Source organism: Clinocottus analis, unplaced genomic scaffold (genome assembly GCF_023055335.1).
Source record: "Clinocottus analis isolate CAN_PGR_092001 unplaced genomic scaffold, fCliAna1.0.p SCAF_19, whole genome shotgun sequence".
NCBI classification, from domain to species: Eukaryota; Metazoa; Chordata; class Actinopteri; order Perciformes; family Cottidae; genus Clinocottus; species Clinocottus analis.
Window position 1 is genome coordinate 2,370,001 of NW_027175920.1, and position 23,446 is coordinate 2,393,446.

At 48.4% G+C, this 23,446-nt stretch overlaps 1 protein-coding gene across 1 annotated transcript in view; it reads right to left on the reverse strand.

Annotated features, from left to right (window-relative positions):
* The window catches only part of sdk2b (sidekick cell adhesion molecule 2b), a 235,086-nt gene that overhangs the window by 53,923 nt on the left and 157,717 nt on the right, over positions 1–23,446 (reverse strand). The window contains exons 3-4 of the mRNA XM_068583252.1: positions 12,330–12,436; positions 9,762–9,909 (exon numbers count right to left, since the gene is read on the reverse strand). Of these exons, the coding sequence (XP_068439353.1) occupies positions 9,762–9,909; positions 12,330–12,436 (255 nt within the window). The remainder of the gene's footprint in view (positions 1–9,761; positions 9,910–12,329; positions 12,437–23,446) is intronic.

Below are 23,446 nucleotides of genomic sequence, written 5' to 3' on the forward strand. Positions count from 1 at the left end.
CATCCTGAGGAATAAATAAACAAATAAGGAGAACATACATTTAAAAAATCTGTATTTTAAAACCAGAAGATAAAGGGGAAGTCGATATATGTGGGAATCCAGCGTGAATGACAATAAAAAAGATGCTTCTTTTTTTTTTCGCTCTTTCAAAACCAAGAAGTTCAGAGAAAGCTTCTTAAAAAAAACACACACAACGCATGTTCAGCGACTCCCTAATGAGAGCTAAATATGTTTGGAGTCCGGCTGCGTGTCCACACTTGATCCCACGGCTGGAAAGGGCATTACGCATTTTAACATTTTAATTACCCCGTTCAAGCCGCATTAGGTCTATCGATCTGCGGTGTGTAAACACGGCGTTGTTGCTGCTGCTGACTGGGCACGGCCGGAAATATTGACGACCTCCCCCCTTGTTCATACTTCTCCTTTCGCGGTCCCGGCTCTGAAATATGATCGCCCCGGCGTAAATAACCCTACGGCTTTTTTAATTGACTATTTGTACCCTCCTGCTTCCGGCGCTCCGCTCCCTCGGCGGGAAACAAACAGAGTCTTCCTCGTCGGGCTGCCGAAGCCACGACTGAATGAACTCTGATCCGTTTTCATCAGGTGTCGTGGCTGTCTTCTCCCGCGTCAATGTGGCAACCCGGTGAGGGAGAAATCCTCCCCCCCTCCCCTCCCCTCCGCCGCCGCCCTGATGTCACAGCCCCCTGACTATGTTTACGATCAATACTTTCTTATCATCTGCGCCTGTTCAACAATCTGCCGGTAGATAGCTCGTTCCAACCGGTTGCCTCCCTCCACATACAGCTTTTTCCCCCTCTGGCCTTATCCCTCCATCTCCTCCGTCTCTCTCCTCGGCTCCATCCATTCCACCAGACGCTGGACGTAAGTCATGCGAGGAGGCGCTATCTGGTCATCTGGCTTAACGGACACACAGCTACCGAACCCCGGCCGCACGGCAGGTTAAATGTTAAATGTATTCCCAGATAAAAACCCCTAAATAGCACGTTGATGACGCTGTGTGGAAGAAACACTCCAGTGGAAATTCCCTCGCGCCAGCAACCAGGAGAGAGTTTCAGTCACAGACCAATCAGACGGCTCGGTCAACAAACTAATCTATGGGATTGATTTACATCATCGATTAGTCGGGTCTGTGTCATGATGCCCGGCACGCGCCGCGCTGACGTCTCCCGAGGCGGAGCCGCCGCCGCCGCGCCTCGTGAAGCTCCAGTGATTGATAACAGGAAAGGAAAGCGTCTCGGCGCAGAGGCAAATGCACCATTATGGGTTGTGATTTCAAGAAACTGACGCAATGGATGCTTGTAGAAGCTAACGCCAGGTGAGAAACACACATATACACAGTATACGTCACATTTACGTATGATTTTTGGTGCACGACTGCATCCACAATGTGTATATCTCTAAAATGCTTATTTTGATTGTGTTAAAAGAGATTTTTTCGAGTAAAAAATACAATTTAGCTTCTTTTTTAATGGATTAGCCAACGTTATCATCAACAGATTAATCAGTTTCCCAAATAGTCCACAGAGACGCAAATCAATATGATCTAAATGCTTGTTGCTCCGACTCTGTACTTCTGTACTTCTGTGACATTTCAATTGGATTTTCTCTTTGACATTTTCTTTCAAGTTGCCCGCGCTGTTGGCGGCACACAATCTGTAATAACAGCTATCTGAAATAACTTTGACCCCCCTGCAAGTAATGGCTTTTTCTTTTTTTTGTACTGTACTGTAATTCTCGCTGCTTGTTGCACACAAGTGTGAACAAATTATAACCCCCGTCATGTACAATGGCAGCCATGTTCCGGTTTTACAGCCGATGGACTCCTTTTTCTCTCCTCCTCCACGAACTCCACTCCATTTTTTTTTCCTCCATCGTGACCTGCATGTCCCTGAGTGCTGCCTACTTAAAGCCGATAGAGAGCTGATGAGAAACTGGACCATATATATATATATATATATATATATATATATATATATATATATATATATATATATATATATATATATATATAGGAACAAACGTCCTCACAAATACAGAACCACACTCTCTTCTTCGCTTGGCGTGAAGGTATCAAACGCAGCACATACGCTATACCTGTGCTGTTAGCATTGAAGCTACGACGACTGATGCCACGCGTCCTCGGACTGATCTCTGGAAGCGGCTTCAGTCGCCGGGACTCATTTGGGATTCCTCGTGCGCGCCGAGACTGAAAAACTTCCTTAAAAGCGACTGGCAGGCCTCAATGGCTGCAGCTTATGATCTGCGGTAAATATTTAATGCTAGCTTGCCGGAGCGGTGACATTCTGGACGCACGGCCATGAATTATGGATCCTCCTTCCCCCCCTTTCTCCCCCTCGGGGATGTGGGCAGAACGGAAGTGTCCAAAGCGGCTGAATAAATCCCGGGGGGGGATTTCACCAGGGGGACCTTCTCTAAAACGGGGACACAATCTTCTTTTACCTGTCGCTTAAGAAGCTCTCCGAGATGAATATACAGGTCAGTGCCGGTAAGTTATAGGAGGCAGGGTTGCACGCCTTCTCCAAAAACCGCTCCCTATACTCGATAACTCCGTCCACGCTCAAGCCAAAATAAGTTTCAACTAACATTTGACCATCATCCAGACAGAGCATGCCCTGATTTCATCAATAATAGTGTGTGTGGGAGGCAATTTGTCCCCCTCCCCTCCCCATGGGCTAGTTGATTTTAATGCGCTTCCTTGCTGAGCGTTCTCTCCCCTCAGCTTGTAATCAGGCCTGTGCAGTCGGGGTCACGCAGGACTTTGTTGCGCGGCGCGTTCGGCGGCTCTGACAGCTCCCTGCGCTCGCCGGTCCTCCGGGGATCAGAGAGCGCGTGATGCAGGAAGAAAATTAAGAGTAAGCCAATTATCCAGAATGGCTTTACATGTATATCAGGGGAGCAGGAAGAGGTAGATAAGACTTTGGTAATGGAATTGTTCTTTTTTTCCTGAAGTAATTTCCGATTTTAGCATGTTGCTTTTTCGAAGAAAAAAAAATAGATTTCTCATCATCTCTCTGTGTGCATTTTGGTGATCCTTATTAAAACCCCCTCAGTCTGTCGGTGGCGTGCGAGCAGCTGCTTGTAATGATGGCTCACCACGTCACCGGCACGGTGCAGGGATTTATCAAGAAGGAATTTGGACTCATCAGATATGTAGGAACATGCCTCTGTACTCTGTCTGGCTTTTTGGAGTTTATTCCTGCGACTTTTTGGAAGGTTTCTCCTTTTTATTCCAACACAATTTCCCTTTTTTCCCCCTCCCCGGACACGCCGCGCCGGAAAAAAAACATCTTGGCCCCGAAAGCCGGCAGCTTCGCCGAGCCATCGCAGTTTGTTTTACTTGCAGTACTGACCTCGTACGCAATTACTTTCCTCCAGAGCAATTTATGCATTGCCGGCGTCGCGGGATGGGGCTTTTCATTGAATGCCAGCCTGATAATGATCCCGCAGAAATCAATAATGATGATGAGGATTCATGTTTGATTGAAATGGGAGTGTGAATCAGGAGGTCTGTGTGAAGCCTTTTATTAGTCGTATGTCACTACACATGTATTCATCTCTTCGTATTAACGTTGGATGCTCACTATTAGAAGGAAGAAATGAGGCAGTACTGCTTATTTCTGACTCAAGACTCACGATATCAGGCGCATGAAGACATCGTGTCGCGTGTTGTGTCGTCATCAGAGAACGCTGATCAAACTATAAAGCGCCGAATATCGTCTGATATCGATCGGCAGGCCGAACGATCGGAGCCGCTTCCCGTCTCTAATTTTCATCGTCGCCAAATAAACGGCATTTAAAAGGGGGAAATGAAATAATCATTGATCCAGCGGTGCATAATCATCATCATCATCATCATCAACCCCGGACTCGTCTTCACGTCTGCAGATGTCTTTGTGTCTGCTCCAACGCTGAAGTCTGAGTGCCGTATCTTATCGCGTTAATCCAGTTCTGACGCAGTGTGACAGAGCTGCGCCTGTTCTTCACACACACACACACAAACACACACACACACACACACACACACACAGACTCGCACACGCACGCCCGGGAGGGTTTTTGGCATCTGTCGTGGGCTGTCCCTCTCCGCCGGGCCTAACCTTCGCTCCACAGCCTCAGACCTCCATTACATGCAGACAAATGGGCCTCGGTTGGCCGATTGCCCCCAAGGGAGGGAGAGAGAGAGGGGGGGTGACCGGATCAAGCAGCTCACATGGCTAAAGTATGAGTCAAACTGCAGCCGGTAGACAGATGAAGGCAACAAACAACAACCAAAAAGAGTCAGAGAGAGATAGGAGGGTGGGAGGAAAGCAGCGGGCGACATGTCCTACTGCTCAATAGAGCTGTGATGGAAAAGCCACAACTCCTGGGGACGAGAAAGAGAGAGAGAGAGAGAGAGGAATAGAGGAGAGAGAGATGAGAAGAGTTCAGGGAGCTCATGAAAACAGGCCCATGTTTTCTCACCCGGGGGCAAGAAGGAGAGATTTTGCGGCTCGCTGTTCAACTTCTGCTCCGTTCAGTCGGTGGAAGCGTTCTGGAAACGGTCAAGTGAAAAAGAAAAGGCAAGGTCGACTACATGGATATGAACTCAAGGTCATTTTGATGTCATGTAGTTGACACTGAAGGGTATCGGTGACGCATCGATGCACACTTGAGCTGAGAGGGTGAATTTATTCAATGATTACTCGGTGGACAGAAAGTGGGAGTTATTTTGATAATCGATGAATTGTTTGAGCAAAAATACTGACTATTGACTCATAACATGAAAATTACATGATGGAAATATTTGCAAGTTGCAGCTTTGGGTACATATGACAATTTGACGGTGGTGCCAATATAATATCTATTTGTTTTGCTACACAATACTTTCTTTCTATACCTTTGTCTGGGGAAAATAAACAAATGTCCTGACTGGACTTTGACCTTTTTTCACATTTTGGTCAGAAGTCAAAACGTATCGAGGTTCCTGCACGAACGTCAGCAATTGTTTTCGTCAATTGAGAGAAAGCAAATCAACGATTTGGATGATCAATCTCAAGGGATTCATTCAGCGAAGACAAAACAATCAGTTTGAGGACACGCCCGCGAGGTCTGGCGTGGATTCATCTGGAAATTATCCACAAATAAATCAATAAGAAGAAACAAAAACAATAATGCTTAGCTGCGGCTCTGTTTACAGGCGTCCGTTCCTCCCTTGTGAGCTGCAGATCGTCGGGTTGATAACTAACGCTGGCCAGTCGGTCACGGGGAAGAAGTAGAAGAAAAAAAAAGCAGAGAAAGGGCCTGGCTATTCACTGGCCCTCGTGACTAATGGAGAATCCATATCAGGCCGACAGGACCGGAGCATCACAGGCAGGGGCCATTAATTGATCAGTGGCTACAGCAGATTACTCAGGGGAATTGCCATGTGTGTGTGTGTGTGTGTGTGTGTGTGTGTGTGTGTGTCAGGGATGTCCTCCCATTGACTCCAGCAGGTCAGGCTCCTCTGTGTTCTGTCTTAACGGACACCTCGACAAGGTTGTTTTCGGTGTAACGCAGATAAATCCATGCCTAAGTGTCGATGGGAAAGTTTCCTGCGAGAGGGAAACCAGGTACAGCGGGGCGGTAAGTTGTTGTCAGCTGGTGGAATAATGAGGAGGACGGGCGTCTTCGCTTTATCCAGCGGCGGACTCACCTCCTAGCCGAGCAGCCCCTGCGTTTCCTGGCAAATGTGTTTACTGAAGGCGCTTCTGATTATACACCACATTAAGTCCCCAGAATAACACAACAAATCACAGCAAGCTGAATGGTAAAAAAAAGAGCCTGCCAAATGCATTCCCATTCAATAAGGGGAAGAATAACGACCGTCAGCGCTAAATAAGTTATTTCTCCTTCCCCCGCATCCTGCTCTACATCACAACACCAGCGCGAGGACCGATCCATCGGCCGACGAGGCAGTTAGACCGATAGCCCGCTGCGTATTTTTAGCGGCGAGCTAAAAAAAAAACAAAAAAAAACGAGGACACAATTCCTCGTGAGCCTGGACGGCGGACAAGAAAGCCATCGGAGAGAAACGCCGCGATAAGTGAATCCGTAGGTTTACGGGTTTTCGACCCCGCGGCAGCCAGCCGGCGGGAGACGCCAAGAACAACAGCTGCAGAGGCCACATGGCAAAGAGGGAGCTGCCGCGGTGCCACGGTGAGACGTGGCGCTGCCAGGCGGGCGGGGGGGGGGGGGGGGGGGGGGCTGGCAGCAGGGAAGCCACAATGCAGAATTCACTAAGTGTCTGTCGGGTTTTTTTTGCTTCACAGACGAAGCGGCCGGAGTGATGTGTTCACAGTTGACGTGGATCCGTGATCCTGAGGGCGAGGAATTTTTAGAAACCGGTTATGAAACAGTCTCTACGGTCGATACCGGTGACCTACATAGGTGAACGAGAGCATCGGCGGGAAGATTGGCTTCTCATCCGCCCGTCTCTATTCCGGCGGGAACGCTCAGGCGCACCCTTTTTTTTTTTTTTTTCTTCGACCTTTCAGGCACCTCCCTCGAGTGTCAGCGTACTGCTTCGCCTGGAACGAGTTTTTTTAACCCTTCATTTTTTTGTTACTCAGCACGTGTTGTGGGTCTGTTGGACCCGCTGTATTTTTTTTAAATGTTTGTTTAATTTGACACAATCAAACAATTTGATGTTAAAATATTCAACAGATGTTTTCTTCATCCCAATTAGAAGCAATTTTAAACGCGCCAAGTTAGCTAGCTACGAGCAGCTGGTTTTTTCACAGGGGAGTCTGGCACTCGGGCGCACTACCGCTTTTGTCCACAGGGACCGCCAAAATCAACACAAAATACTCGTAAACAGGGTGATGAACGATGTGGTTTTTGATGCTCCACGTATGCGCCACATCCCCAAGCTCAGAAGCAAGACAACACATGTGCACGGACACACACAGCACATTTAATGCTCGATTTGAATAAATACTATCACACCCTCGCCATCAATTCCAATGTTTGCAACTGAAATAACAGTATGTGTTGATGCGTATCTGTTCATAGTGCACACAGTGCACCTCACAAAAGTCCTTGGGATTTAACAAGTGTCATCCTGGAGGGATTTCCAATCTTTTGCCACCTTTCTACTGCAGAAACCGGGCAAGACCAGAAGAGAACACACACAGCCTCCCCGCTGCGGGACTTGAATTGAAGACGCAACCGACAGCATTTCCGCACAGTTCAGGCCAAACCGATCACAGTGAATGCAAACACGACGCGACAAATAATGTAGTACAAGCACAAGACGCCTGCGGAGAGAGCGGCCATTTAAATCGCTGCTGGTTGGAGGTGATTACCGCAGTTATTCTGGGCCTGGCTGTTTCTTTCCCCCTCTCTCTCTGCTCAGGCTGAGGTGTGATTAAGCAGAGCACAGGGAGAAGAACAAGACAAACCCCCGGAGAGCCTGCAAATTAAAGTTATGACACCTGAGGAGGGATAGCAGGAGCAGGGTACAATGCGCCGAGGTAGGAGAAAAAAAAGACAGTCAAAAGCAGAGCGTGGTGAAGCAAAAGAGATTTTCTAAATGAAAGAGAAAATGCTCTCCGTGGTTGGAGTTCATTGCAATTCTGTCTCTTGTCCTCGTCCTCCCTTCACTGCTATTCAACATGGGATTTCCATGGATCCTGCAGGTGGAACTATTACTGGGATCCATAGACGCCCGCGTGAGGATGTTTTAAGAGACCACGCGGCGCCGGGATAAAAAAAACACACAAAAAAAACAGCCTCCGTCAAGGTAACACTTGCAGATCGGAGGAGAGCTCTCTCTCTCTCTCTCTCTCTCTCTCTCTCTCTCTCTCTCTCTCTCTCTCTCTCTCTCTCTCTCTCTCTCTGTCACCCCCGCGAGTGAGACTTTGATGCCTCTGCAGAGTCAACGCTAGTGGCACGAATCAAATTCAATTAAATGATTTTCAATATTAAAAAAAAAAAAGAAAAAAGGGCCGCCTGTTATCAACGGCGCTCATTTGCACAGAGTGACCTTGATGGCGCGCGCGGCCGCATTAGCATTCTCGGCGCTGGAGGGCAGGTGGCGAGGATGAAGAGAAGCACAAGTACACGCAGTGGGTCGCCGAAGATGGAGACAAAAAGCAGAGCGAGAGAGTAGAGAGAGAGAGAGGAGCTGAACGAGAGTAAACTAATAGAGTTGGAAGACGCTCCGATGGACTCGGCAAAAACTCGTCCACAAACCGCGATCGTCCGACAAAACTTTCATTGCGATAATCTCTTCAAATAGCAACTTCAAAAAGAAAGAGAGCGAGCCCCGCGCGTCTCTGTTGTTTGACCTTCGTTCTTCGACGCTCCTCCAAAGTAATCCGCATTTTCCTCATCAAGACAGAGCGCAAATCGACGCGGCCGGCCGGCCGGCTCGGCCCGACCGACCCGCGAACCCGGCCGGCAGCCTTCAGCGTCTCAGTCAGTCATGGCCGCCGCCGCCGCCGCCGCCTGTCTCATTGTCATTCTAGGTCAGGGTATGATTACTGATGATGAGCAGCTGATAAGAAAGATTCACTCTAACCAAGGGCAAGGTCACCTCCCACTGCGAAGACATGCAGATGTGATGCGATGGGGATAAGTGCCTTTTTAACACACACACACACACACACACACACACCTTGAAAGTCTTTCGCGCACAAACACAGCAACACCGAGGTGTGTGTACACCCCGCAAAAAAAAGCCAATCAATGAAAGAGAAACAGAAGCCCCGTCACCGCGAGGGAAGATGTAAAGCATCTCGCCCAATGGGAGCGACAATATCGATGAGAATATTGTGAAAAAATGATTTTATTATTCTCGAGTATACAGCCGATTTGATCGAAAATCTGTTGGCAGTTGCCGAAAAAGAAAAAGAAAATCCTTGAAACACAATAAGAATCATCGGGTGTGGAGCAAAGCAGAACTCTGTATCCCTCTCCTCGTCTTCAGGAAGCGGCTCAAGGATACTTTATCCGCCGTCAGAATAACACACTTGACTCCTGAACGTAATGCGGGCGCCAGGTTTTTCAAGAGAAAACACGATATCTCCGGTTCCGCTGAATCCTCTCGCCCCGTCACGAGTCCGACAGTGTTACAGGTGTGCGAGGCTTAACCGCCGTAGTGCCCTTTTAATAAAATATAAGCCTAAATACATCAATGCGGAGTCATAAATGTTTCATGAGTCTGAGATTGGAGGGTGCAGGATCAGAACTGGAGGACGGCGATTGTCCGAACAGCGAACGAGAAAGAGAGGACTCCTCTTCCTCAATCCAACCTCGACATTCACACCTTTCCCTTTACAGTGGACAGAACGGGGGGAGGCAAACCAACCAGCCCATTTTTAAGCCGTCAGCGGCCCCCATCGGGTACAGATAGGTGACACACAGCCTCCAATTGTGAGGCTGAAATGAAGACAGACACACACACACACAGATCAACTGGAATAAAAGCGCTACGTATAAAAAACGAGGAGCAAAGTGGCGATTTTCATTTCACTTGAGTCGCCATCGCCGCTTCGCTCTCGGCCCTCGTCGTCGTCTCGCGGGATGAGTTCAAACCAAATGGAGCACGGTAAGAACAGACGCTCTCAAACTAAAGCCCTGGCGAGGGAACAAACGGGGCTCAAAAGAAGTATTTACAGGATCAAATACGCACTGGAACAAGGAGCCGAGGGTACGAAGGAAACAAGTGCACGGATACGGGAAGAGAAACAAGGACTTACATGCGACTGCTGGGTGGAATCTTGCGTCCGTCTCTGAACCAGGTGACCTGCGGCTGAGGGAAGCTGCGAATGCGCGGCGCCGGGACGACGGCGCCCTCTCCCTGGGACACCGACTGGGTGCGTTCGCCCTCCTCGAAGCTGCCCATGACTGCAGGACAACAAACAAACAAACAAACAAAGTAAGAACAAGGGGGGAAAGCCACGGACGCAAATCTCCCTTTTCCTTTTTTTTTTTACTCGAATCTGACTTTTGGTGCCCGCAGAGCTTCTTTTTATTTATTTTTTTTCCCCCGCCATCTGCTTCCTGTTGTGAAATGTTACAGCGAGCCCACTTTGATGGACAGCGCCTTGTTGTTGCCATGGTTTTTTTGCGCGACGCATCAAGAAAAAAGGGAAGGAAAAAAAAGCCAGAAGGAAGCCGAGATGTAATGACTCACAGAGGGACACGGAGGGGACGCTAAATTGACTCATATTCATATTGCGTCTCCTCCCCGTGCGGATGCATGGAGGGCGATCCATCTTGATCAGACTCTACATGTGTGCATTACTCAACATAGCAGATGACCGGCGCTGCAGCTATTCTATTATCTCCTAATATATTTCATTTGTTACGGCGCTTTCATTCCTCCACCCTGCCTCATTATATCTTTAAAAGCTGACAAAAATACTGCGCTGATATTCACGCGTCTGCCCATTCGGAAGTGAGATCTATGGGCGGGGCGAGGGGGGGGGAGGGTTTGATGGATTTCACGTCGATTAGCACTTCTATTGTTTGTTTCGCTCTCAGCTGTGTGCGTTTCCTCTGAAGCGATCTCATTGGCCGACTGTGAACCTTTACGGGACGGCAGTCACGAGCTGCGTTTGTCTTTTCTTCCTCCGTCTGAAAGAGGAAGTGCAGACTTTGATTTTTTTTTTTTTTGTCAGCTGCGTATCTTCCGTGAGAGCCGAGGGAAGGAAGGATCGTATATTTGTCTACTGAATTCGAGAGGGGAAACAATAACGGAAGAAAAAGCCGCCGGCATAATTTCAACGTAACATCAAACACTCAATTAACTTCCAACACATTTTGAGAAATAATAATATCTTTGAGAAACGTGGAGGGGATCCAGGTATGGGGGCTTTGAACCGGGGGATGTTGGAGTGGTTGTGCATCGATGGCAATCTTATTTTTCGCTCTCTTTCAAAGAGAATAAAAAAAAAAAAAGGTAATCTGGCTTTGCAGTGGAGCCGTGGTGCTTAGCTTAAATGAAAATCTGGGAAGTGTGCAAATCCCCCGACTTTGATCTGCGGTTTTTCGGCAACGCGATGTCCTCCTCCCCCTCTCGCTAAACTCTAATGCCTCGCCGTGTTCCTCCTTTCTCCAAGGTATGTCTCCGCAATCCTAATTGTGCCGCCTCAATGGAAGAGTTTGCAAAAGAGAGATCTCCCCATCTCTCTTTCTCTTTCCCCCCCCTCCCTTCCTCCCTCCCCTGTGCATCTCATCCATTTCCTTTCGCAGGTGTCCTCAATTCTCCTTTTTTATTTTTTGAACTCCCGTCTCATCCGTCCGTATCCCGCCTTTCGCCAGCGACTGATGAGGTGGAGGGAGAGGAATTATGGAAATGCGAAGAGGTGGGGAATAAAGAAAACCAGAATAGCGGTGGGGCGGAAGCCAAGAAATAAATAGAAAGCCGTGGCGGCCAGACGACAGAAAAGAAACGGTGATGGATGCAACAAAGAGTCCGACTGCTCGGAGGAGAGAGAAGAGATGCTGAAGGCAGCGGTTAGCTGGAGGAACGCCGTGTTTGCTTGTATGGACGAGGACCGGTGGGACCGCCAGGCCCTCTCTCCATCCCCCTCCCTCCCCCCCGCCTCCCTCCCTCCTCTTCATCTTCGCACGCCTGGTTGGCTGCATTGTTCAGTCAGGTAAAGCGATGTGTCACATCCACTCAGATGTCGCCGGGAACACGCGCGAGCCGACGGACCCGGCGTGCCCCGGGAGGAGGGATGGGGCGGGAGGGAGGGGGGGGGGGAGTGATGGGCGTAGGAGGGCCGCGACTACGTTGGCGGGTGAGATCGCTTCGTGACGACTCTCCGGACGCCCTTCCGCCGAGCGTGGGAGTCGAGCGGCGCCGCGAATTTTTACGGCAAAAAAAAAAAAAAAAAAAAAAAAAAACACGCGCTAGGGGAGCTCCTATTTTTCGGGGGCGGGGGCGAGGGATGACAGATGTTGTTGACAGAAAGCGAGGGAACGGAGTGAGCGGCAGGTCATATTGAAATAATAATAATAAAATTTAAAAAACGGCAACAATATCAATCTAATGAGGATGCTGAGTGGAACAGCTGTCCGGGTTGAGAACACCCCGGATGATATGCAGGTAGATCTTTCACCCAGCCAGCATCTGTCCCCTCCGTCGTCAGTCCTTGGTACAAAGGCAACCGAGCATACTGTGTACTCTGCAGGCAGTCAACACACACACACACAGACACACACTCTCCCTTCCTCCGCATCCATCCATCATCCGTCCTTTTATTCATCCATTAGGTCCGTTCATCTGTGTTTCGCCTCCATCCCGTGCGGATACTCACAGGCCACCTGTACTTCAGTGCGCCTCTGCAGAAGGGCTCCCACTCGGTTCCTCACGATGCAGCGGTAGAAGCCAGCATGGGAGCGGTCCAGCGAGGGGATTAGGTACCTTTAATAAGCACAGACACACACACAAAAACAAACACACAAAACAGGGATGAGGATTCTTTTCAAATTGCAATAAACTGGTAAACTAATCAAGACCAAAGTAGAATTCAAAGGGGTACTTATGTAAAGATACAAACACAGATATTTGCATATTTTTTTGCATGAACACACAACGGCGTCTGAGAACACACACACACACACGCACGCGCGCACGCACAAACGTAAGACCATCTAATAGATGAACAAGGGCACAGAGGACATCGGAGCTTAGCTATTGTTTATTCCAATGATAATGATGCTCGAGAGGCTAACCCAGCTTCCACAGCAAAGCTCTCCCCGAAGACACACACACACACACACACACACACACACAGTCGACAAACACATTCACATTCAAATCGTCTGGATGCAAACACACACATGCGCCCCATCCCCTGGGACGAGAGGTCGAAGCTGTGCGTCTCCAGCAGTTGACTCTCTCTCCTCCTCTGACCTTGACTTCTGTGTCCAGCTGTGGCTGCAGTACCGCCTCCCCGCCACGTGGAGGCAGCGTAACCTGTGCTTTACAACGGCGCTGCCGCTGCCCCGTGGAGATTAACTACCCCCCCACTTGATGTATGCGGTGTCTCGAGCCACATCTGGAGATACGGACGATGCCAAAAGAAAAAGTGGCAAGTTGCTGATGATAAAAAATGGCCGCTCTCGTTTACTCAGCCAACCTTTCATTGTGACCATAATTAAAACGTATCTCGTGTCACACCACTAAGACTTACACCCTCGTGAAAACCGCATGCATCTCACTCGAGCGCTCCGCTTTCATGCCTCACACAACGGCTTCCATTATTTTTTGCGCTGCCACGACAGCGCCGCCTTCGAGGAGGGACTTTTTTCCGACTCTTTTTTTCCATTTATAAGATTCATTTCATCGAGACTACGATGACACGCGTAGGACACGGAGCTCTTGTCGAGAGATCAGGGAGTGAGATCTTAAGTGGCCATTCAAAACGGACCTGTGTGTGTGTGTGTGTGTGTGTGTGTGTGTGTGTGTGTGTGAGACAGCTGGAAAGCATCACTTCTGAACTAACGACCAGTCTACCGGCTTCAGGGAGAGACACCTGCAGATTCTCATCAGTGATCAATGTTTTCTTTGACCGTGTGCTTGTGTCTTCTTGGGGATCTGAGGTACGTACCAGAGTATATCTGTGAGCGATATACAGAACGGATGCTCTATTTTGTCATTCATTACGGGAAATCGGGCACCCAGACTGCTCAGAAGGTTTAAGCATCACCTCTGCAGCATCTTCCAATCACTAATAAATGGCGTTGCAGCGAGAGTTAGTGGAGCGAGCGGCGGTTTTGAGCCTCTAGTGGAACATTAGGCGGCAGCACAACGTGCAGAAGTTGTGCGAATTAGCCACAAAAGCGAGCCGTGCGCGTTGAATTTGACTCATTCTCGCACAACACAGGCCTGTCAAAATAAATACTTCTTGTGGGAGGTGAAACACTTATCGCTGCGAGTGCGCTTGCCATCTTTGCTGTCACATTCCTGCACGCTACGTGCTCAAGAGTGCTAAGCGCGCTGTCAGGTGGGATGTCGGAGTGCACCATCAGTGATGGGATGTGCTGGGTTTTTTTTTTTTTGCAACCAAACGCAATTAAGTTGAAAAAAGAAAGTAAAGTGGCTTTATTTGCATTAATACATGTTTTGGAAGAGGTAGAGTGAATGATGTAGAAGTGAAAGAGGGCGATTTAATCGTCCGGCGCGCTTTTCTGCAGGACAGTTTGGACGCAACGCTTTGGTTGAGGACGAGGGAGTCGCATAACAGCAGCTATTATACGACTTGTTCCTCTCAGAGCGCTGCAGTGTGTGTAGGATGTTGCCTTAACAAACAGTACTCAGACTAAATATACATGAATAGACACATTTTCACAGACTGCCAAAGGCTTAAAGGGAAAATAAACTAAATGAAATGATACTTTCGAAGAGGCTGCGTAAAATCAGCAGCAGAAATGAAACCCAACACAGAGAAAGAAGAATTTGTCCTTTTTAAAAAAAAAAAAAGTCCTTGTGTGTAAGAGAAGAAAAAAAAAATCCCCCCCTTCAAAGTCGTACCAGGCGTCTTCATGCCTTCAGGGTTGCAAAGTAAAGTTACTTAATACCAAACACACAAATAGAGATGGGTGACAAATTAAAAAAAGAAAAACTGACATCCAATTAGGAGCCGCCAGAACAACTTCAATGTGCCGCCGAGGAGATTCTCCTCGTCTCCGAACTGGGGGAAACCATTCCTCCAAAAAGATATTCTCTCATTTAGTGTTTTGACGACGGCGGCGAGCGCCAACGCTCACTCATTAAACCCCTTCAGCCCCCCCTTCCCTCGTTTGAGCCCTGTAGGGTGGCATGTGCAATTATTTTGGTTTCTCCACTCAATTTGGGCTTTTCTTTAATCCGTCCCCGGTCTACACATGATGTGTCTCAGTGTCGGGGGAACTTTACTTTCGGCCACATGTCGGTGTGCAAAAGAAACCCCGCTGACCCGTTCATAGCAGCCACATGTCGGCGGGTCTTGTGTTGCGTTCAATGACGTCGGTATTTCTCCCAGCTGGAGACGCACTCGACGAGGATGTCGTCAGTCTGTACATCCGGCTCGCTACTCGGGGTGGGAATCACCTGAGGTCCCACTGTACGATATCGTCACGATACTTAAGTCCCGATACGATATTATCACGATGCTGCGATACATTGAGTATTGCGATATATTGCGATTTATCACCTTTTTTTCCAAAATTGTCTTTGTCGACAAAGAATTAATAGATTTTCTATTCAATTCAAAAAGTTTTTGAATTGATTAAATAAAAGATCGATGCTTGGCTTCCGTGTATCGACACAATATCGCCAGGCGAAATATCGCGATACTATCAATTTTTTTCCCCCCACGCCTCCTTGCAGACAGGATTAACATGAACGACACCTTTTGAATCTGCAGATTTTGCATATCGTTGTGTTAAAAATGTGACGACAACCGGCTGCCGGCAAACACGGCTTCAGTGTCAACAGAAAATGGATATGTCACTCACTGCTAATTGTTTTCGGGAAACACAAAACAAAAAAAAAAAAAACACAATCCTGTTTCCCTTATGGAAATATCCCGACATTAACATGATATCATGCTCAGCGAATAAAGGGAGGAGGGGGAGAAGAAATTGGCAATTGGCGCTAGATTATTAACGTCAGTACAAAGCAAAAGTTTCTCCTGTTTTATTCTCCAGGAGAACGTCTCCAGAGCCCGCCTCTGCGCTTTTGAAGTGTCTGCCAACCAAATGGAAGTAGCGCTGCAATAACAAATGGCTGCGTGTGTGTGAAGGCTGTTAATATCCATAAAAAAGTTTTAAAAAAAAAGTGGTATCAAATCTCATTAGCAGCAGCGTCAGTTTGGACCCGGAGGACTAAATGAGTTTTGGCCCAAAGTCTGTTTAGGCTTAATCAACTAATCAGGAGGCTGCATTAATGATGTGTGACTCCTTTCATATGTTCCATCAACTAAATGAATACAATTACCAAGTATGCGTTATGCATAGATTGAGGGAATACGAGGCGGATAGATGATGGAATAGCGTGTCGGGGAGCAGAAATGAAACTGAACAACCTGTCCGTCGTCGCGTCACAGCTTTTTTGGGGGGCGGACAGGAAGCAGACGTTAAGAGAGAGATCGCTGACAGGTGTTGCCGGCGCTCCGAGTTTAACCTCGCCGAGGCCCTGCGGAGAATTCACCCCGGAGCCAGAACCTTCAGGGTGACTTTAAGGCAGCGCTCGCCGCTCTCGCTCCGTCTCCCTCCTTCGGCCTGTCCTTTATATAATGAATACAATTAACCTTTGCCGAGCTGTGCGTGTTGGCAGCAGGTTGGGGGGAGTCAGCGGGGAGGTTTTGGGAGGGAGGGGGGGAGCCGCGTCGGACAGAGATTGATTGATGTTCCTGTGGTCAGCGCACTCCGTCACGTCCCCTTTAATTAGCCCCGCTCAGATGAAAGGATTCGATGGATGGAAGAGGGGAGGACCGGGATACGAAGTGGGCCGGAGAAGGAAGGAAGGAAGGAAGGAAGGAAGGAAGGAAGGCGACGGAGGGAACGAAAAGATGGGAGGGAAAGGTGACGGGTTGGAGCAGGGGATGATTGGCAAAGCTATAATCCTTGATTGAAGGCGGCGACAGCGCGGTTTATAAGCGAGTGTTCCCATAACGACACCAAACCCCGTGACCAAGGTTAGCTCCAATAACATTTTTTACCTACATTGCGAGTTGCTCCGCGAGATAATAAACCCTCGAACGCAGGAGCACATTGTAATTACACCCCTAAATGCGCGGCGGTAAATCAGGACGCGCCATAAATCCCGTCGTTTCATCGCCTCCCGGGGCGTCGGTGCGTTTCCTGTCATTTCGCTCGCTAAACCGATTAAAAAAAGAAAACCCTGACCCCCCTCGAGGGCCCGCCTCCATCACGCAGCGACTGTTTTACAACCCGGGATGTTTGTTTGTTGTTTTGTTTAAACTCTCGTGGTATCGCTCGACGTTTTTACGACGAGGCCGTCGCCCCCTTTCAGCGCTTTTATGTCATTTTACCTCCGTTAACGAGTTCACCTGCGGCGCGGCGGCGTAGCGTTAGGACCTCGACAGCTTGTACGTTCAGCACCGAGTTAACACGAGCGGAGGCAGATTTACACTTCTGACAGGCTAATTACATATTTATTGTCGGGGAGCGCGATGGACGGACGGATGGACGCGAGCCTTTCTTCTGATTGTTAGACGCTCGCCATCGCAGGAAGCAACAAGTCAAGTAAGATACTTCCCGCGTTCCCAGTTCCTCACTGGTGCCTCTGAGAGCAGCTGGCAGCAAATCAATGGCCGTGCCGTATTCGTTCTGGAGGAGACGTCCTTTGAAAGCGTATCGATTTATATATTGAGATCATCGTCTCGAATTCTATAGGGTGAGCGTCGTCCGTCTTCTCATCACACGCGCGCGCGACACATGACAGGTAATAGCGGCTTCTGGCTTAAGCTTCGGGGGAATCGATGGCGGGTAATTGGTCTACCGGGCCGGAGGGATCAGATCCAGATGTTCTATTCTTAAGGATAACAGATGGACCGCTGTCTGGAGGGGGGGGGGTGGACTGCATTTGGTCACATGTTTGTATAGATTCACATGACGGCTTTTTCATTTTGTACCACTGGAGAGTTCTCCGGCCTCGACACCGACTACGAGCTAATTACTCTGTAAAGCTGCGACGATGTTGCGTCCTGAAAGCAGCGAGGCGTCTTTGACATTCGAGTGGTGTCGCATGTGACACGTGTGACATTATACTCGTTGGCACACATGACAGCCGGGTGACAAATAGCGCGCCGCGTCCGCCCGGGTGAAGGTCGCGCGGAGGTGGAGGTTTGTCGCACCGGCAGAGACGCTTTTAACACCGCGGCCTGAAAAAAGTTGATTTTGTTTTCAAAGAAGAAGAAGCACTGAAAAAGTAATGTTGAAGGTGTTGCATCAATATTTAGGACTTTGAGAACGAGAGCAAAAGTAGTTTGATGTTTGAACCGCGAGGTTTTCAAGTAGAGATTTTCTTCCCGCCCTTTTTTTTTCTTCCTGACACCAATTCCAAAAACCAGAACTTTCCACTAGCGTCTTCTTCCCGATTCAGTGCCGCCGACGTGCGACTCTCAACAAAGACGGGAAGGAAGCGAGAGGCCTCACTCGCCAGTTATTTCCAGCACCCAAATTCAAAATGGACGCAGCCTTTGCTACATATTCCTCAGCTAATAATCGAAGTAGCTGACGAGTGAAGCTTTGATGTCATTTTAAAAGCTACAGTTGTCCTCTAGCATGAGAGGAATTAGCAAAATACATAATGAAAATAAAATTGCCGGGTTTCAGGAGGATAAACCATGAATGGTACAGTGTGATACCGTGATATCAGCACAGACACGCCTCCTCGCCTCCTCGGCCTTTGAGGCCGTATCGTAAAGGCCTTTCTCGCGCCTCGTGATTCTCCAACCATCCTGTGACACATGCGGTCGTTCCACAATCACTGCATGATACTACACACTTTCTTGAGCGGGGTAAGCCTGCAGACGCCGGCGGCCCTGCCAGCTCGCTCCCAAATGTAGGTCAGCGCTAAACGTTTGGGAACCTCACCAGTATGTGGTTGTTTTTTTTCCCGATCGCAAACCATATCCAACTGTGTGTGTGTGCACGACATTATGCGGGAAAAATCATACTGTATCAACACAGCCGCGATTACGATCACTCACGCAGTCCAACGGGCAACACGGCTACACAATATTCACGCCGGCGCGCGGCGAGCGGCGCGTCCTCGAGTGTCCGTGGAATCGGGGGAGAAGTGCTTTTATGTGAGCGCTTGAGCTTTTTCAGGCCGAGTCGTTCATGCAATTAAACGTCCGAGCGCTTATGGAAACAACACTAAAAACCCATTAAGACACACACAGACACACACACACGCAATCGGCAAATACAGTAAACGAATGCCGCCTGTTTTTTTGTTTCTTTCTCTCGCTCTCTTTCAGTCCGCCACAGAAAACAAGGAGTGAGCAAGAAGAAGCGATTGTGTCTGCGGGCTGTGGAGGAGAATGCAGCGAGATAGGAAATGGATGCTTTTGAGTCACAGAGGAGAATCCATTAAGGTCATCCACAGAGGGAGAGAGACGCTCCCTCCCGGCCATGCTGGTCGCTGACATGAGGTGTTTGAGTGCAGGCAAGTTTTTCCCGCCTGTGATTTCATGTTTTCCCGCCGTGCTCTTCCTCCTCAAGCGAGAACATCCACGACCTCGTCGGCCCCGACGAGCGACGACGCAATCAAAGTCAATCACATGCCGTTAAGGTTTCCCCTGCATATTTTTCTTTCCGACCCCCCCCCCCCCCCGGAAATCTGAAGGTAGATGATTTTAGAGGAAACCGCCACGTCATCCGGTGAAGTTGCTCCTTGTGTTATTTATTTTCATTCCATTGCATTCGTTTGCAACGTGAGGGCTCTTCGACGCCGCAGACGAGGGCACCGAAGAGCAGAACTATGAGCAGATCGGGGCGGGAACGCATGAATATTTAGCATCTCCCGTCGCATCGCCGCTGGATGCGAGGCCTGAAACAGAGTTCTCAAACTAGCTTGTCTCGCCGCAGCGACTGACGACAAGCGGCATTTTCCTGTTTCACGTCCTCTCTGCGCGCACAAAACCGTCGAAAACACGTTTTGCGAGCTGAGCAGCAGCAGCGAGGGCGACGCATTGATTTGCCGGTACGTGCCAGAGAGCGCCAAACTCCAGAAAACAACACAGTGTGTGCGTGTGTGTGCGTGTGCGTGTGTGTGTGCATGTGTGTGTGGGATGCAAGATGGAAAATAAAAGTGAGTCAAAGGGCGGATTTGATTCTCAAGGTCTCACTCGGAGCTTTGTTTGTTCATCATCCCGCTTCATTTCTCACACATGCACCTTCACCCGCCTCTCTGATACGAACACACACACTCACACACACACACACGCGCACACACAGAGGATTTGCTAACAACTTGCTAACGAGCAAACAGTATTGGCTCGTGTGTTCTAGTTATTTATGGGGAATGCGTAAAGAGAGCTGTGAAAAGAAAGACATGGTCCAGTTGTCTGCTTCTGACGGCTGGCGGTGTGTACGTGGGACAAAATCAGATGAACATAAAAGATGGATTAAACTCTCGCTGATGTTATATTCATGCTGCTTGAATTATAAAAGAAAACACGAAGCAGAACAATGGAACAATACCCGATCCTGTTGGGAACATTCGTTCATTAAATGAAATGAAAGTCAGAATGGATCACACACACACAAACACACACATTAAACGTGTTCATCTACAGCTTTCCTCCCTTCATCTCCATCTAGTCAGCATGCTGAGCTCGTCACGTCTTTCAGACATGGAATAATATTGTATTGAACTTGTGTTAATTTTCAGAGCCACCATGAAATTATATCTGTACAAAAAAAAAAGGTTAAAAAAAAAGAAACGTTGGATGCTCGGCGGTAGTTTTCACGGACGAGTGGAACGATGTGAGAGGCAGACGGGACGAGCAGAGACGGAGGATGAAAAGAGAGTTCAAGACTGTGAAGAGAGGCGGGACAAGCTCAGAGTGGGATTTTCAGGAAATGAACGAGTGCAACTTAATCTCTCCATCCATCTTTACGTACACTGTGTATCGCACGGCGTGAAGGCAGGAACCAAACTGTTCTCCTGCCGTGTTTCTGAGCATTGTTGTCACATTTTCGCAGAGAGCCGTCATTACCGGAGGGATCGAAGTGACACTCTGTTATTCCAGCTGTCAAAATGTTAATCTCATTTTTTTCTTTCTTGATTGTGAAAAGCAGAGTCGGTCCAGAATGCACTCTGTTGGGTTGCGACGGCTAACCTGATTTTCAACTTGACGGCAAACAAGAGGAGCGAGCGCACGACGAGATGAAAAGTCAATCGGCGTGGACTCGTATCGCTGGAACCGTCACGTCTATCACGCTGGAAGAGATTGTTTCTTAAATCCCTTCAAGGTGTGTGTGTGTGTGTGTTTTATGTTGCAGTCTGTCCGTCTAATTACTCTATGAAAATTGGGGAAAGGCTTACTCTCCCCTCAAGGAATCGAAGGCCACACTCCACCAACTCAGCCAAGAACCAATTGACAAACAAAACAAAAAAAAACAGACTCCTGAGGTTCGATTAATAATTAACTCCTTTAATTAAGTTTCGGGGTTAATTGGCGGCGTAAAGACTGGTGGCACGCCGGGTAAAAAACCCTGAAGGGTTTCGATCATGCGATGGGGAAGTGGTCGGCGCTACTCGCCGTTTGTTTACGGAGCGATCGATCCGCTAAAGCGTCATGAGCGGGATAATTCACGAGCTGATGGGTTCAAAAACCCTTAATTGTATTGGATACAATCTTCAATCTTAATTAAGTTGAATTATAATTTGGAGAGTTATCTTTTAAATGATTACACGGGGAACAAAGAAAGCAAGGATGCCTGCCAAAACCGCTGTGACTACAAGCGTGCGTGTGTGTGTGTGTGTGTGTGTGTGTGTGTGTGTGTGTGTGTGTGACGAGCTGGCACACACACATATGCGAGAGAATGCGAGAGAATTTAATGCCGAGCCTTTTTTCCTTCCCAAATGCGGCACTCGCCACTAAAACTGTGCCATTCTCTATACCTCCTGCAGCTCTCTCTCACACACACCTTCACATTGAATAGTAATGCCCACACACACACACACACACACACCTTGCAGCATTGATCGGTTGCCAGAGGACACGAGGTCAAGTCGCATGGTGTCAATATTTAAACCAGCACTCAGCACTGGGGACCTCTACCATAACCTCATTAAATATGGGGGTCTGTTCTGCTCAAATACTCTCCTGGCTCAGAGAAAGGTCGACTTGAGGAATGAGGAAGGCTGTACACACACACACGCACGCACACACACACACACACACAGCTTTTCCCCGTGCAAAAAGCTGTCAAAAATCAGAAATGTTGATTTTTATTTCAGGGACATTTCAGATTTCCCTCGTGTTGAAGTGGAACCGTTTTGGAGGAAATTTCACGTTTTCTGCAAGTCTCAATTTCACCAGGTCATGCTGTCACACACACACACACACACACACGCGGGCACACACACACACACGCAGAATCCTGCACCGCTTTCGGCTCGGCCGTTTGTTTAATCACCCGTTCATCGCTCAGCCAATAACACGGCCAAAGGAGCCCCGAGGCTCCAGCAGACGGCGTGATTCTCAAGTACAGTCCGTCCTGATCAATTGTTGTGTGTGTGTGTGTGTGGCTGTGTGTGTGTGTGTGTGTGTGTGTGTGTGTGTGTGTGTGTGCGTGTGTGTGTGTCCCTCCTGCTCTTCCCACCCCGCTGGTTCCGCTCCGGTCTTATCTCTCGTCTCCAGAGATTGTCAGCAGAAAGGACCCGGCTGCATCGACTGGCCCACGTGTCGCCTCGACTGTATGTACGTTAACACCGCTGTTGTGTTCCCATACACACACACACACACACACACACACACAAACAAGTACGCCAACACAACAGTTGGGCTAAGATCAGCAAAGTGTGCGTCAACAAGCTTTCTTTCAATCCTCTGGTGCTTCATTTCCACTACTGTCTGCACACAAACACACACATACACACACGCACACACACACACACGCGCACACACACACCGCTCAGAGACAAACCGCTCGCTGAGATAAGAGCAATGTTCGCCACATTCCAGATCTTGGAGTTACCGGTAAAGACGGTTTATCTCATGCCCCAACTCTCATTCCCGCCGTTCGCTGGCGTGCCGTCTCTCTGGAGAGAGTGATGGAGGTCACAGAGACACCAGAGGAGAGGGGAGGCACACAAAAAAGAGAAAGCAAAACAAAAAGAAGCTATTTCTTTACCTCGTGGGCCGCTCTGTGAGGAAAGTGCAGCGGGTCGTGTTGGAAGAAACGTGCGTGCAGAATAGTTCACAGGGACATGAGAGCCTTCACTTCACCTCCAGTTGAAAGGTAATAGTGATAGTTAATAGAAGTTTAAATGAAAAAAAAGTATTTCATCTTCCTTGTCCAACTAATACACTAGAATAACATCATTTGATGTGTTTAAATATAAGAATTAATGACACTTAATCGTCAGGGCTAACGTTTCTTACTTTGCTTCTTGATTATAATTTGAATATTAAAAAAAAAATGGAAGTAGGAAAAAGGTTGGCGCATTGTGCTCTGGGAGATGTTAGATTTACCCTCAAATGATGACTCAAGATCAACTCTACAACACGCCACCTTACTGGTCGCTGTCATTTCCTGTCGTTTTCATTCAGGCCTCGATGAAGCCAGGAAGCAGTCGCCGCTATTCAGTGGTTATGCTAGGAGTTTAGCTAGTTGAGTCTCACGAATGCGAGACACGACAGTGTACCACTGCGAATGTGCCAGCTTTCCCAACACATAACACTTC